Below are 16,145 nucleotides of genomic sequence, written 5' to 3' on the forward strand. Positions count from 1 at the left end.
GATGAAAATGTGAAAATATTGGAACGTAACAGATGGGGTGGTGAGGTGATAATAGAAAAGATGAGAAAGATAAGCCTAAAAGTCAAAAGCTCATGAGACTCTCCTAGCAAAGCATAACTATACATTAAAGGGCCCCAACCCGGGTGTAGAAATGATAAGCAAGGTTATAGAAAAGAAAAGGTTATAGCATACCACGTGAGGCTCAATGGGCTTGCAACGGTCTAATATACTAATAAATGTGATAAGGTGTAAGGCTGATCGAAATGATGGCCACCCATCCTACGACCATAATCTCAAATGTAATACTTCTTTAGCTAATCCACATTGATGGGCTCTGAAAACTGGTTTTCATCTAAGTCGGTCAACCATGCAACCCCTTCTGAAGTCAACTCTCAAATAACATAAGGCCCACTCCAACTAGGTCTGAACTTCCCTCTAGGGTCTCTAACTAAGCCTCTAAGAATCCTCAAAACCAAATTCCTTTTCTATAATGGTCTAGGCTTAACCTGTTTCCTAAAAGCACGTGCCATCTTTCTTTGATAGGCCTGAACATGATCCGCTGCTCTCAATCTCTTCTCATCTAAAAGGTTAAGCTAATCAAATCTAGCTTGAGCCCACTCTGTCTCAGAAATCTGCTGCTCGAGAGCTACTTTCAATGAACTCATCTCTGTCTCAACTGGCAAAATAGCCTCCATACCATATACCAAATAATAAGGCATAGCTCCTGTAGGGTGCGAAAAGAGGTACGATATGCCCACAATGCAAAATGGAGTTTCTCTAACCAATCTCGAGAGGTTTCAACCATCTTCCTCAAAATCTTCTTAATGTTTTAATTTGCGGCTTCTGCTTTCCCATTAGTTTGTGGCCTATATGCAAAAGATCTATGATGTCGGATGCCAAATTTCTGTAACAAAGTGTGAACCTCAGCTTGAAAGTGTACTCTTCTGTAAGAAAATCAACTCATGTGGCACCCCATAGCGACAAATAATGTGTGATATGATGAAACTGGCAACTCTAGCAGATGTCAACCTCGTATATGATGCAGCTTCCACCCACTTGGTGAAATAATCTATGGCAACTAGGATAAACTCATGACCACTAGAAGATTTTAGTGAAATCTTCCCAATAATATCAATACGCCGTACTGAAAACGACCATGGTGAGGTCAAAACGTGTAACTTTGATGGTGGTGCATGAATAAGATCACCATGAATCTGACACTTTGGACATCTCTGAACAAACTAATAACAATCTGTCCCCATAGTCATCCAAAAGCAACATGTCCTCATAATCTTACGGGCTAGCATGTGTCCTCCCATGTGTAGGCCACAAACTCCCGCATGAACCTCTCTCATCACTCGATCTGTAGAGGCTCGATCTAAACATAATAAATACATACCATCAGTTGATCGCCTTTATAGAGTCTCTTTGCAAATCACAAATCTAGTGGCCATCTACCTCAATGCCCTTCGATCTTTGGCTATGACGGCCTCTGGGTATGTGTTAGATCTAAGAAATCGATATATGTCATGATATCATCTTGGACTTTTGTCTCTCCAATAAGACAATAGTAAGTGGGTGACCACCTCGACTCAATCAACAATGGACGTATAATCACATCGGTCGGAATGTCCACGGAAGAAGCTAAGGTAGCTAAGGCATCAACAAACCGGTTTTGTGCTCTAGGTAGACGAGTGTATCTTAAATCATCAAATCTCCTAACCAGTAACTCTAAATAAGCATGATACGATCTAAGATTTACGTCCCTGGTTCTCCAATCACCTTGAATCTGTCTGAGTACCAAATTAGAGTCACTGAATACCTCCATCTGTCTAATGCCAAGCTCCAATGCAGTCTCTAGACCAAGGATACAAGCTTCATACTCAACTATGTTGTTCGCGACGGGATGTTGATTTGAAAACGCAAAGCGAACTAACCTCGGAATATGATCACCTTGGGGGGATATCAACAAAACGCCTATCCCAAACCCTGATTGGTTGGTTGCACCATCAAAGTACATGCGCCAACCTGATAAGCTAGTCATAGGAATGAACTCGTCATCTAGGAAAACATCATCAACTGGTCTACCCTTAGATATCAGTAATAAGGCTAAGTGATCGACGACAATGCTTTCCTTGATAGACTTCTGAGAAACATACTGAATATCAAACTCTGTCAAAAGTATGAGCCATCTCATCAATCTACCAGTCAATGCAGGTCTGTCAAACAAATACCTCAATGGATCTAGTCGAGAAATCAAACACACTGAATACTCAGTCAGGTAATGCCTCAATCTCCTGGTGGTCCAAACTAATGCTAAGCAGAGGCGCTCAATCATAACATATCTCATCTCATACTCTAGTATTCTCTTACTCAGATAGTAAATAGCTCGCTCCCTCCCTGAATCATTAAGCTGAGCTAGCATACATCCCAAGGTCATGTCTGAAACTTACAAATACAAAATAAGTGGGCATCCAGGCATAGGAGGCACTAAAATAGGAGGAGAAAGCAAGTAGTCCTTGATCTTCTCGAATGCAATCTGGTAATCATCATTCTAAATTGTTGGTTGATTCTTTATCAAAAGATGAAAAATGGGCTCACATATGTTTGTCAATCTGGCTATGAAACGACTAATGTACTATAACCTGCCCAAAAAACCCTTGATCTCTTTCTCAGTCCTTGACATAGGCATGTCAAGTATGGCTTTGATCTTATCTGGGTCAACCTCTATACCCCACTCACTGACCATATGCCCCAACAATTTCCCAGAAGTCACTCCAAAGGTGCATTTTTTGGGGTTTACCCTCAACCTGAATTTTTGAATCCCCTTAAAGAATCCCTCTAGAGCCATTAGGTGATATGCTTAACCTCGGGATTTCACAATCATATCATCCACATAAACTTCCACATCCCTATGTATCATGTCATGAAACAAAGTGGTAGCGGCTCTCTGATAAGTAGCTCATACTTTCTTCAACCCAAATGGCATAACTCTATAACAGTAGCTACCCCACTCGGTAATGAAGGTTGTCTTCTCCATCCATGAAAGACAACAGCGAATAGCCTACAGTGCTATCGACCAACAAATAGATATGTGGGAGAGGAAAATCATCCTTAGGGCTGGCTTTATTAAGGTCTTTGAAATCGACACAAACTCTAACCTTGCCATCCTTTTTGGGAATTGGGACGACATTAGCCAACCACTCTGGATACTCAACCATTGATATAAATCCAACATTGAGTTGTTTCTGAATTTCCTCTTTCACCTATAGACTCCAACGTGGGTGCAATCGCCTCAGTTTCTACTTAACGAGTCTTACATGTGGTAAGATAGGCAGATGGTGCTGGACTATAGAGGGATCCAAACCTGGCATGTCCTCATAAGACCACACAAAAACATCCAAGTATGACCTGAGTAAATGAATAAGTCTATCCCTCTCATCTATAAACAGAGGTGAACAATCTTTAGCTCTCTAGGTTGATCCTTTGTGCCAAAATCAATAGTCTTAACATCCCTTGTAGCAGGTGAGACTTTCTCATCTATAGGATCTGAGTCATGATAAGAAGAGTCTCTATTTGAATTAGGTTTCACGATCTCATCATCTATATCAAGTATTTGTGGAGTGGGTGAGTGGGGTGCAGATAAACAAATACTATCACAAAAGACAGGCAAATACTCGAAAAATACTCAAATCTATAGATACGAAATCATAAACATTGTCTGAGTGGGAAATGAATCCCAATAAAATGTCAAATGAAAGAGGTGGGTTCACAAAGTTGGACGTTCCCTCAATAAATCCAAAAGTGTCCTCAAACTCATCATCACTAACTGTAACATCCTCTATAAGCTCTGGAGCAAGAACTGTCTGGATATCCTCAACAATCTCGATAGCAGACACCCCAAACAAATCGAATGATGAAGCAGGCTCATGTTGAACCATCTTGGCAATCTGACTCATACTCATGTCCATCTCATCTCAATACTCGTCATGAGGAACAACTCCATCAGTCACCCCAATAGGCTCAATGTTTACTCCATAATTAGTAGTCTCATTTGGAAAGCACAATGATAAGAAGCTGGCTCGATCTGGTGATGAAGGAGCAATCATCACTGAAACTAGTGCGTCAAAAGTCTCATCTCCTAACTGTAAATGGTGAAATTGATGTTGAAGCTCATCCACTCCCTCTATATTAGTCACATCGCTAAAATCCCCCATATGAGGATGAACCTCTGATCCTCTGATGTAGTAATCTGCCAAGCTCATCCTATAAGATGAACAGGATAATCAAATGATGTGCAAGTTTAACGGGCTCTCACTCTCTCTTGGTGCAAATGCGCCATATACCTATAGTTAGCCTCTATAGGAACAAACCCAAGCCCAAATGGTGTATCATGATGGACAGTAGCCACAAACTCCATAGGCTTGTGCTGACGTCATCCCAACCCCGAACTAGGTATAAAAGACATACCCCTCATCATGTCGAGTACCACCATACTACTATGTTGATCAAATGACATAGTTACGAGATCTCTGCAGAAGTCCCCAACCTCAAGAGTCTGCACCTTATCAAATGTAAACCCGATAAAAAATAGGTCATCCTTACTATGATTGATCTGAAGCATCGGCTCGGAGGAGGCAAACATATCTTTAGGAAACTGTACTACGATGACTTGCCTATCATGTATAAACTTCACCTTCTAATGAAGGGGAGATGGAATAGCCCCGACCCTATGAATCCAAGGTCAGCCCAAAAGTAGGTTAAAGGATGTGGGAATCCTCAAAACCTGGAATAATTTAGGGAATGTAGTCAGACCAATCAACAACTCTATCATCAAAGTACCCATGACCTCACTCTTAGTACTGTCATATGCTCTAACCGTCTGTGTAGAGGGACCAAAGTCTAAAGGTGCATAGCCAAGGGCGATAGCAGTAGCCAATGGGCAGACGTTCAAGGCTGAGCCATTGTCCAACGGGACAGATGGAACTTTGTGGCCTGAACAACCAACTGTAATATATAGAGGGCGTGCATGGTTTGAATCCTCTGGTGGCAAGTCATCATCTGAAAACACAATACATGTGGCCTTGTCGGCCGTCATCATATGAATCAACCCCTCCGGGGTAGTGGTGGTCTCCACGAGAATCTGGCTCAAAGCTCGAATCAATGCATCTCTATGAGCACTAGAAGATGCTAGCAAACTCCATATAGATATGCAGGCCTGTGTACTCTGTAACTGCCTCAGTATCTCATCATCCTCTCTCCTGACCTCCTCATGAGAGACAACACCATCAAATGGACTGGCTACTAGAGGTGAGGCCTGATCTACTCTCCCACTATGGGTTATAATTTGTACATCTCTCCCCTCTAAATCGTCATCATCTGGCTGTAGGATAAATGAGACGAATGGGCCCTGACGTGTCGTAGCCAACGGTGCAGTAGGAGTCAACTCAAACGGTACCCAATCTGAAATCAAACTGAATGGAGTAGAAGTTTGAGAACCCACTGTGTCAACCTCATAACCATCATCTAAAAAAATCGGCTCTGGAGATCCATCATCCCAACTCATCATGTGTATGCTGTCATCTTCTAAAAAATCTATGTGATGGATACCGCTCGGGAGTGGTGGCATTACATGCGTAGAGTGAGCTGGTAGAGGGTTCGTGGTTAGACTTGGTTGCCCCAAGTTAACCAAACCCTGGTCTATCAAGTCTTGCATAGCACGTCTTAGAGTTGAGCAGCAATCAGTGTCATGTCTTGGACTCTGATGGTAAGCATAGTGAACGTCCATCTTGAACTGAGGTGGCACGGACTGGGGTACAGGCCTAGGAGCTAACTGAGTCATCAAACTACCCTCCATGAGCTTTTGGAAAGCTCAAATCAAGGGCATACCTAGCTGAGAGAACTATCGTATCGGCCTCTGTGCACAAGGAATAGCAGTCCGTGGAGCTCGGCGCTGAGGGTGTAAGGTAGGAGGTCTCTCTAAGACTTGTGTAGCAAAATAGGCTTTGGGGTTGGATGTAGTTATGTAGGAGTCATAGGCCTGGGCGGTCTATACTGAACATAACGCTGTGGGTAATAGGCTCCTGAAGTCTGCCCAAATGTCTGATAGCGCCTGGGAGATCTCGATCCTGCTGAACTGATAGTACCCACATCTCCAAGTCTCTATCCTCTTAAGGGCTTCTTTCCTTTTGAGTCAGAAGGGGAAGACTTGGGCCACAATCCTCTAGCACTGTCCTCCTCTATACTGTATAGAGCCTATACCAGGGATCTAAAATCTGTGTGAGGAAATCTTATCAAATGTCTGGCAAATTTGGGTTGTAAGATCCTCAAAATCATACTAATATGGTCATTCTATGAAGGACGATCAATAATCTATGCAATATTCTCCCTCCATCGAGAGATAAACGAAGTCACCGACAGCTCCAGTCCCTGTCTTAAGGCCTCTAGCTCTCTCCTTGAGACTATAATGACAATGTTAAAAGCAAACTGTCTCAAAAACTCTTGGGCCAAATCATTCCAAGTCCTATGGCGTGAAGCATCTAAAGAAGTAAACTAATGCTATGCTACACCACTCAAGGACATGGGAAAAAGCATAATCAAGTGGGTCTTATCCAACCTGTGGGCCCTTATCACAGTATTGTATAGCCTCAAATGAATCTTGGGGTAACCTATGCCCATATACCTCTTAATCTCTGGCATCCTGAAATGGGACGGTAAATTGGCCACCGGTGCTCCATCAAAGTCATTCCAACTGATAGCTCCATCTAAAACCCTCATCTGTCTTATCTTCTGCTCAAGTCTATCCATACGAGCATGTGCATCCTTTGAGGTTTGAATGGGTGCTATGACAAAAAGTGGGGTAGCATCAATTTGACTATGTAAAACATACGGTGCAGGGTGTGGAACCAACTGACTGAGTGAAGGAGGTGGTGGCGCCGCAGAGTCATACTGTGCGCTATCCTAAGGCGGGGCTTGCTACCCATCTATCTTTTGGCCGAGGCCGATTATAGCCTCCTGAATCGAAGCCATGGCTATGACAAACTGGTCAACAGTGACTACCTGGGAGTCCATATCTCTCTGATCTACTCTCTGGTTTGGCTGATCTTATACTCTAGTCTACCTGCCTCTAACTCTAGTCCATGAAGGTGAATCCATACTAGGCACCAAAATTACTCTTAAAAACACGGAAACATTAGATGAGAAGTTGTACAAGGGTAGCTCTATAGGAACCGACTAAAAGGTAATCAAGCATAGAGCCCATGTATACTCAAATTGATACTCGTATTTGATCATACCAAAATGAAACTATGGAGAGGGTTACCAAACCCAATTGTAACCAAAGCAGCTCTGAAGGTCCACAAATGCACCCACGTGTAGGAATGAAATCCTAATTGGGTCTAGGTTAACCTACAAGGTTGAGGTGGTTCTATAAGATAAAAATGGGTGAGTTAAAGGATCCCTAGCAGAAGCGATCGTACCCTCTACCGATACGCAACCCTTTGCACGCCTCCAAGGAGACGGGGTGCTTCCATGCAAGGTGGTCATCACCTCCACACATGCACTTCTTCGCGTTCCTAGGGGGTTTCTTAATGGTCAAGGCTCTCCCATCTCTCAGCGCTTTGGGATAATCTAAGGTGCACGGTGAAGGATGTGGGTACATTCGAAACACCTAAGGTCTAAAGTGAGATAGTGAACAAAGACAAGCAATCATGCAATCATACAAGAGAGAGGGTTGTCATGCGACAAGCAATCATGCGAAACAGAGAAATATCAAACAATCAAAGTCCTATGTAACAAATGTGAGAGTGAATCATGCTGAAGTGAGCAAACAATCAGGTGATCATGCAAGATAAACAAGTATAAAGACATGTTAAGATAGCAAACCAATCAAGCAAGCAAACCAAATCACATTGCCTAAAAAAAGGAGGTACCCTCTAATCGACCAATTAAACGCCATATTTTCCTCAACTAGTGTTCAAGCTTGATCCTTAAAATCCCTAGTGGAGTCGCCAATTTGTGGACCTGTATTTTTCATGTGTTCCTCTACTCGGTCGACGAGACTTGCTTTTATTTGTGAAATATTATTTTTGAAAAATTCGGAGTCACCACTTATTTTATTTTAAAGGGAAAATAAAATAAGAAATAAAACCCTAAAAAAAATGACTCCACATTTTTGGAAAAGCATGTCTTGAAAAACCCGAGTCTAGGTCCAGGGATTAGGTTACCTATTGGGAAAGTACCTCTAAAAGGTAGTACCCCTCTAAGCCCTACAAAGGTCTCTACTGACTAAGTTAAGGGAAATGTGGCAATTAATTTATTAATTGAGGATACCTAGGTAGACTAAGGTGATTTAAAAAAAAAAAAGCATGCCAAACAAGATCAAATCACAATAAAGGAGAGTTAGGATGCATACCCGAATCGCTTCTCAAGCGCTATCATAAAATATCAGAGTTAGTATAGATATATAACACACGACATGTATTCAATCATAGCAAATCAAGCATACATCCAAGCACCTAAGGATCATATCAAGCATAAATAAGGCTCACAACAACATGCATGTTCATGAAATCCCGAAAAGTAAAGATAGAGAGCGTACCTAGATAGCATGCATAATTGATAAGATTCTTCCAAAAATGTTAGAATGGTTAGGACAAGTATAAATTATATAACATCTCTATTATATCTAATATACAGTACCAAATCCAAAAGTTAACCAAGGTAAGTCAAATGACTCCAAAAGCAGATAACAAATTCAAGCAAGTATTGAGTCATCAGCATGCATATAGTAAAGGGAGCATCACAAAACAATTGCTAAAAAAATGCCTTGCAGTGGAATTTAATCACAAAAAATTTCAGAAAGCAACTCCTACATATCTAGAACAAGATACCAAAATCCAAACACTCATTCAAATGACAAATTGTAGTGAAGACACCCTAAAGTTCCAGAAGGTCCGGATTAGGTAAAAAGAAAATAGTGACATGCATAAATGATTTTTTTAAAGAATTATAAGACATCAAAGAAATTTGTAAAAAAAAATAAAATACATCATTCAAGGTGTCTATATCACAAGGAAAATAAATTAAGGGTCGGGTAGTACTCAAAAATATTTTTAAAACACTCAAGCTTATCAGATGTCCAGATTCCATCATGCACAGTAGGTACAACTTTGAAAAATCATATCTCCCTCAACAAGGCATATTTTTTAATATTTTATGTGTCTAAGATCAATTTAAAGAAGCCTAGAATTGAGGAAAAATATTGAATCAAATTTAAAAAGTTTTTTGTTATTTGATTTTTTCAAAAAGATCTCGGGTCCAGAACTAGATGAAAACAGAGCCCCCCTAAAGACTTGTTCATATCTTCTATTCTAGAATGGCTTTCCAACTCAAATGAAACTTTAAATTCAAGTTCAAGAAGTGAGAAAAGTCATACAAGTTTTGGAAAACTTTTAAAAACATTCTAAAGTTGCTAAAATGAATTTTAAATCTAAAGGGTCAGTGGCTGAGTGAAAACTGGTAGCAAGGAAGAGTTTTGAAAAAATTTCTTATGTAGGGGTTTCACCAATTCCCCAATTGATATACACAAATCCAACCTAGAATCATCCCACTTGTTTGGGACCACAACCCTGAATTTGTATTCCGTTAAAAACCAGGATTTTTATTTGAAAACTGAGAAAGATGCAAACTGATCAAAACATGGTTGCATATTTTTAAAGAAAATGGGATTTTGATTCTAAAGACTCTAAATGAATTATTTTTAGCACAAGATTTTCAAAGGTATCTTTTGAGAAAAGCATTTGACTTTAAAATAAAGGGAATTAGTATGAAAACAACAAAACATAAGAAATGAAATACCGATCAAAATAGAAGAAAATGAATTCACAAAGTGAAATTTTTTACAATCCGAGTAAACCAAAGTGGTGAGAATGGAGGCCAATCTTCACTTTTTTTTTTATTTTTTATGACCTATGAAAATAAAAGTAAAGATAAAATTATTATAGCAACCTACCAGAGATGTTTAGATCAAGTAAACTAACATTTTAACAAATCCAACTTTTAATTTTCCACCAAAAATTACATGCTAACGTTTTAAAAAATCTAACTTTCATTCTATTACTAAGGACTATGGAAAACAAGTGTCTAAAGAAATTCTATCTTTTAAATGATCACCAAGAATAAATAAAAAAAATAAAGACTTCAAGAAAATCTTAAACTAGCATAGATAATCAAGAACTAATTGTTGGAATTTTAAATGCATCTAAACTTAAGATAAATCAATCAAGCGCTTAGAAATGAGTTTTAAAATGAAACTAATAATACAGGATATTCACAATTATCAACTTAGTTTCAAAGAAATAGTAAACGTCATCGGGATCACCAAAACAACATCTAATAATCTAAAGAACAACATATAATGGCATAGATCATAAAAAAACAGTAACTTATTGCTTAGAATCGAATGTAAATTAACATGGGTTTTTAAAATTAACTGCTAAGGATTCAGGGAATAAACGAAACATCATGGATCAATATAGAAAAGAATTCATAGGTATGCACTAAGGGGACCGAAAGATTTCATGAGTGTTGATTTAAAAAAAAACAGTTGATTCCTAATTCAATAGTTCTAATGAATTTTATTTATAAAAGAATGTTTTGATTAGTTTAAATAATAAGAATAAAAATGCTTTAATTTCATTTAAGGAAAATACTTTTAAAAAGTTTATTTACACGAAAATAAATGTTATTACTTTTGTAAAAGAAATATTTCATGAGTATTAAAAAAATAATTGATTTCCAATGCAATAGTTTTAATGAATTTTATTTATAAAAGGAAGTTTTGATTAATTTAAATAAAAAAAGGCTTTAATTTCATTTAAGGAAAATACTTTTAAAAGTTTATTTACAAAAAATACCATAATTCTATTTTATTTAAAAAGGAAAAAAAAATTCATAGGAAAGAAATCAACAAAAATAATCATAATAATAAATTTTATCTATAACAATAATAATAATAATAATAATAATAATAAAACCTCATAAAAAAATTATCTCGCCATTTTTAAAAATATTTTATAAATGTGAAAAAAATATCTTTTATAATTTTATTTAAATTGTGTACGATATTTAGAAGGAGATAGGATTGTAAAGTATTGGAATAGGATTTTTTTTTTTTAAAAAAAGGAAAATATTTCATGGAGGATGATTGGAAAATCTTCATCTTCTTCGCGATCAGGCCTTGGCACATGTCAGCCATGGAAGGAGATGGTCCAACTCCGATCACTCTCCATTTCGGCTAACTCTGCTGAAGCATTCCAGAAAATCCAGAACCCACGCTGCCTACTTTCGGATAAACTACATCATCGTCATTCTCTTCATCCTCTTCGCCGTGGTATCCATACCCATCCCCAAGTCCTTCACCATATACTCCGCATAACCACCTGGTCTAACCTCTCCATCATCCTCCTCCTGAGCAATTCCATTGCTTCCGACCCTGCATGCCCTAACGCTCTATATTGCGCCTCCATTTCCACTGCCAGCCTGCACCATTATTCTTCCACTCTGTCAAAACGGCCCATTGCACCACCCTCATAATCTCATCCAACATCATCATGGATGGTCATCAACATCCTCCATCGTTCAAAGTCACTCATCGTTTCCATACCTGTTATGCACCAATGTTCTCATTCACCACATCTTCACAACTCGCCACTTCCTTTTCCTATCTTTATTCTTGTCAACATCACAAAATCATTCATTTTCACCTTGTAGCCGCGCGTAGCCACCCACAACATCTCGTGGCCGCTTCAATTCCCTCATAACAGATAACATAATTCCCATCATAGTCGGTTATGATCTCATTCCATTGATTTAATCATATAAATAAAAAAAATAAAAAAAAATAAAAAATAAAACATGCAAGGACATCATTCAAATCATAGCGGACCATATATTCACATTAGTGTGCATTTTGAATCCAACAAAATGAAGTCGAAGAACACTAACCTTGCCTAAAGAATGGTGCAGCAGGATGAAGATCCTTCCTCTTCTCAATGGTGCGGTTCCTCCGGAAAATCTCTTGATGAAGGGAAAATCTCTTGATGAAGTGGTTGCCTTTTCTCAATCGTCCATCTTCCCTCTTCTATCCACTTCTTTCACTTCGTGCGGTAGTTTTAAAAAATAAAAATAAAATCTCTCTAGCACATTGGCCATCCTTCACTACTCTCTATCCTCATTTTTCTTTCTTTTTTAGTGCTTTTCACAACCACAGTAATGGAAGGAACAACAGAAATAGTCCACCTTCTCCCTTTCGGATCATCCTCCCTTTAATTGTGCCTCCTTTTCCTTTTCTTTCTTAATCTATTCTCCATCATCTAGTCAACTTCTCTACAGCCACGGTGGGAAAAAAAACGGCAGAAAAGGTTTCCTTCTCCTCTTCCAATTACCCTCCATCCCCTCCAATTTTCCTTTTTTTTCTTTGCCTTTCCTTTTCTCTCTTCTTCTCTTTCTTAATCTTTTCTTATTATAGGCACGTGGGATCCATGCAAAACAAATAATAAATAAATAAAAAATAGGAAAATAAAAATACAAATAAAAGAAAATAAAGATTAGAATAATAATAAATAAAAAACGTGTAACTAAGAATTAAAAATCCAAAATATGCAATTTTAAACGAAATTAAAAATATAGATCACATGCAAAACTAAAATGAATCATCAACTCAAGCGACTTTTTATCAAAACAAATTATTAAATAGATAAAGAAAAAAAATAAATATGATTATTAAGTTCATGCAATTTCCTAAAAATAAATAAATAAATATATGAATAAACTAATAAATTGGGAGAAATAAAAAACAAAAAAACAAAATCAAGCACTTGCAAGCCGTACGAACCATGCAACCATGCAAGCCATACAAAAAATAATATGAACTTTCCTAAGGTGCCTAAGTGGGCCTAGGGTGGTGCTTAATGGGCCTAAGATGCCTAAGTGGGCCTGAGGTGTTTAAGTGATCATAAGGTGCCTAAGTGGGCCTAGTGTGCCTAAATGGGTCTAAGTCTAAACTAGGGCTTCCAAGAATCACAATGGAGTTAGATAAATCCCTTAACCAAAGTCCCCAAGGTGGCTTAGAAAAGATAGACTACATGAGTAGTAATGGGCTGCCATGGAACTATTGCAAAATATGGGACAAATACCTTATAGGACATGTGATAAGAGGACAAAATGGAGGGTTTACAAGCATATGCCCTTAAAATGGAGTGATTAAGGGCTACAAGTAGTCATGCTTGATTCTTCTTCAAAATTGTTAAACCTCCTCTGAAGTTGTGATGATTTTAGCTCGACAAGTAAAAAATTAGCACTTACAAGATTATGTTTGACTTTGTCATATTGCTCAATACAAGTTTAACATGTGTCATATCCTTCGTCAAACTCATTGGAGAACATTTTAAATTGTCCTAGATTTTAGAGTTTTTTTAGGTATCTTTTTGTATGTCCCCGAAGAGACCAATATTTATGGGTGGAGTTTGGATACCTTATTTGGCATCCTAAGATTTGATTTTATAGATTCTAAAAATTTAATTCATTGATTGCATTACTTTTTCTTTTCTTAGATGACATTTTACTAAGCCAACAAGAGAATACATCCTCTTTCTTGTAATTTGATTTGATTTTATTTTGCAAGGCAATTTTCATTTTTATGTATAGTTTCACAAAATGATACAAAGGTGCTTCTATAGCCTAGTGATGGTCATTGATTTTATGGCTTAACAAAATTATGGATATTGAAAATTATGGATAGGCAAGTGGTATTTCACCTTATAATGTCAATCTCTTAATTATTGTATGAATAATTTTGCTTTAGGATAGTCTTTCATAAATTTAAAGAGCTTTTGATATAGTATTGAAGAAAAATTGCATTGACATGGAACAAAATCATATAAGGTGAACTAAAGGGGTTTAAAAGTAAAATATGGAATTCTTTTATTTATTAACTTATTAAATTTTTATCTTTTACTAAGAAAGAGAATAAATTGGAGAATGTTTAAGAAAAAACAAAGTTCAAATTTTAATTTTAATTTTCAATTTTTTGTTACCTTCTAAAATTTTCTTTTATTTTTTATTTTAATCTTTTAGTCCATTCAATTTGAGATAGCTAGATAAATATACTATCATCATAATCATATATGTATATTTAGGTTGTTTGTTATTGGGACTTTTACTAAATTAGTATACTTAACACACTTAAGATCTAGCGTTTCTTTACAATGGTCTTATATATTAGGTAAAAAAATTTATTTTATATAAATCTTTTTCAAGAAGTATTTGCAAAATGTCTTGCATGAAAAAAGATTCCAAGAACTCAATATTCTTGTTAAAAGAATTTATAAATACACAATCTTGTAACTTAAATTAATCAGATAAAGTTACCACTTAAATTAATCAGATAAGCTTTGTAAAAGTTGAACAAAAAGCAAGTCTTACTTTTTTAGAAAAGTAAAGTTGAATTGTGGATGTCTCAATCCACTAGCTTGACTTCAAAAGCTAAGATGCAATGGTGCTTTATGCCCTTAAGATCATGAGATATTTTAATTTATTACTTATGAATTAAAGAATTAGGTAGACTTATAAAAAGGTAAAGACTAATATAGTTATATGATTGTTAAAAAGTAAATAGAAAAAAAAAAAAAAGAAGAAGAAGAAGAAGAAGAAAGATATCATAATCTCTCTTTCTTATTCTTTGCTTCGTTAACACGTCTCTGGTTGATTGGCTTGGGCTCTAAATCATTTAAAATCTAATGATTTTGCAAAAAAAAAAAAAAGAAAAAAAAAAGAAAAGGAAAAAATAAGTGACCTTAAAAGCAAATACGACTATAGTTCTAAAATTTTATTTCCAAAATATATCTTCTTGTGAGGATACAAAATTGACTCTTAAGAATTAATGTAGTTTCATATTAAGTGTATCCATGTCCAATATATTTTTTTTCTTTCTAAATAATGCATTGTTTTTTATATTAAAAAGAAAAAAAAACCTTTTAATGTCAATCTCTTATTTTATAAATAATTTTACTTTACAACATAATACTATAAATTTAAAAAACCTCTAATTTAATATTGAAGAAAAATTGCATTTGCATGTACACAATCATGTACACACTTAAGATCAAGCATTTCTTTACAATGGTCTTATATATTCGGTAAAAAAAAACTTTATTTTATATAAATCTTTTTCAAGAGGTATTTTCTAAATGTCTTGCATAAAAAATACTCCAAGAACTCAATTCTCTTGTTAAAAGAATTTATAAATACACAATCTTGTAACTTAAATTAATCAGACAAAGTTACCACTTTATATAGGTTATAATAAGACTCAGCATTTCATGATAAGGGAAAATTTTAAAAAATTGTCAGTGGTTGGGCAAAATAAATTTAAAACTTTATGAATAATAAGGTTTGTAAAAGTTGAACAAAAAGCAAATCTTACTTTTTTAGAAAAGTAAAGTTGAATTGTGGATGTCTCAATCCACTAGCTTGACTTCAAAAGCTAAGAGGCAATGGTGCTTTATGCCCTTGAGATCATGAGATGTTTTAATTTATTACTTATGAATTAAAGAATTAGGTAGACTTATAAAAAGGTAAAGACTAATATAGTTATATGATTGTTAAAAAGTAAATAAAAAAGAAAAAGAAAAAAGATATCATAATCTCTCTTTCTTATTCTTTGCTTGGTGGACATGTCCCTAGTTGATTGGCTTGGGCTCTAAATCATTTAAAATCTAATGATTTTGCACAAAAAAAAAAAAAAAAAAGAAAAAAAACAAAAGAAAAAAGAAAAAAAAAAGTGACCTTAAAAACAAATACGACTATAGTTCTAAAATTTTATTTCCAAAATATATCTTCTTGTGAGGATACAAATTTGACTCTTAAGAATTAATGTAGTTTCATATTAAGTGTATCCATGTCCAAGATTTTTTTTTTCTTTCTAAATAATGCATTGTTTTTTATATTAAAAAGAAAAAAATACCTTTTAATATCAATCTCTTATTTTATAAATAATTTTACTTTACAACATAATACTATAAATTTAAAAAACTTCTAATTTAATATTGAAGAAAAATTGCATTTGCATGTACACAATCATGTAC

At 36.0% G+C, this 16,145-nt stretch overlaps 1 protein-coding gene across 1 annotated transcript; it reads right to left on the bottom strand.

Moving 5' to 3' along the window:
• Positions 1-1,480: 1,480 nt before the first annotated feature.
• On the bottom strand, positions 1,481-3,971 carry LOC104882146 (uncharacterized). The gene is made up of 2 exons (XM_010664187.1): positions 3,689-3,971; positions 1,481-2,172 (listed from the first exon to the last, which is right to left on the bottom strand). The coding sequence occupies exons 1-2, from the start codon at positions 3,969-3,971 to the stop codon at positions 1,481-1,483; spliced, it is 975 nt and encodes a 324-aa protein (XP_010662489.1).
• Positions 3,972-16,145: the final 12,174 nt, after the last annotated feature.

Source organism: Vitis vinifera, chromosome 16 (genome assembly GCF_030704535.1).
Source record: "Vitis vinifera cultivar Pinot Noir 40024 chromosome 16, ASM3070453v1".
Classification (NCBI taxonomy): Eukaryota; Viridiplantae; Streptophyta; class Magnoliopsida; order Vitales; family Vitaceae; genus Vitis; species Vitis vinifera.

Coding starts and splice junctions, on each gene's coding strand:
- LOC104882146 (XM_010664187.1), bottom strand. CDS start 3,971: ATGGACATGAGTATGAGTCAGATTGCCAAGATGGTTCAACATGAGCCT. Junction 2,173..3,688: donor TTTCGTATCTATAGATTTGA/GTATTTTTCGAG, acceptor TACTTTTGACAG/AGTTTGATATTCAGTATGTT.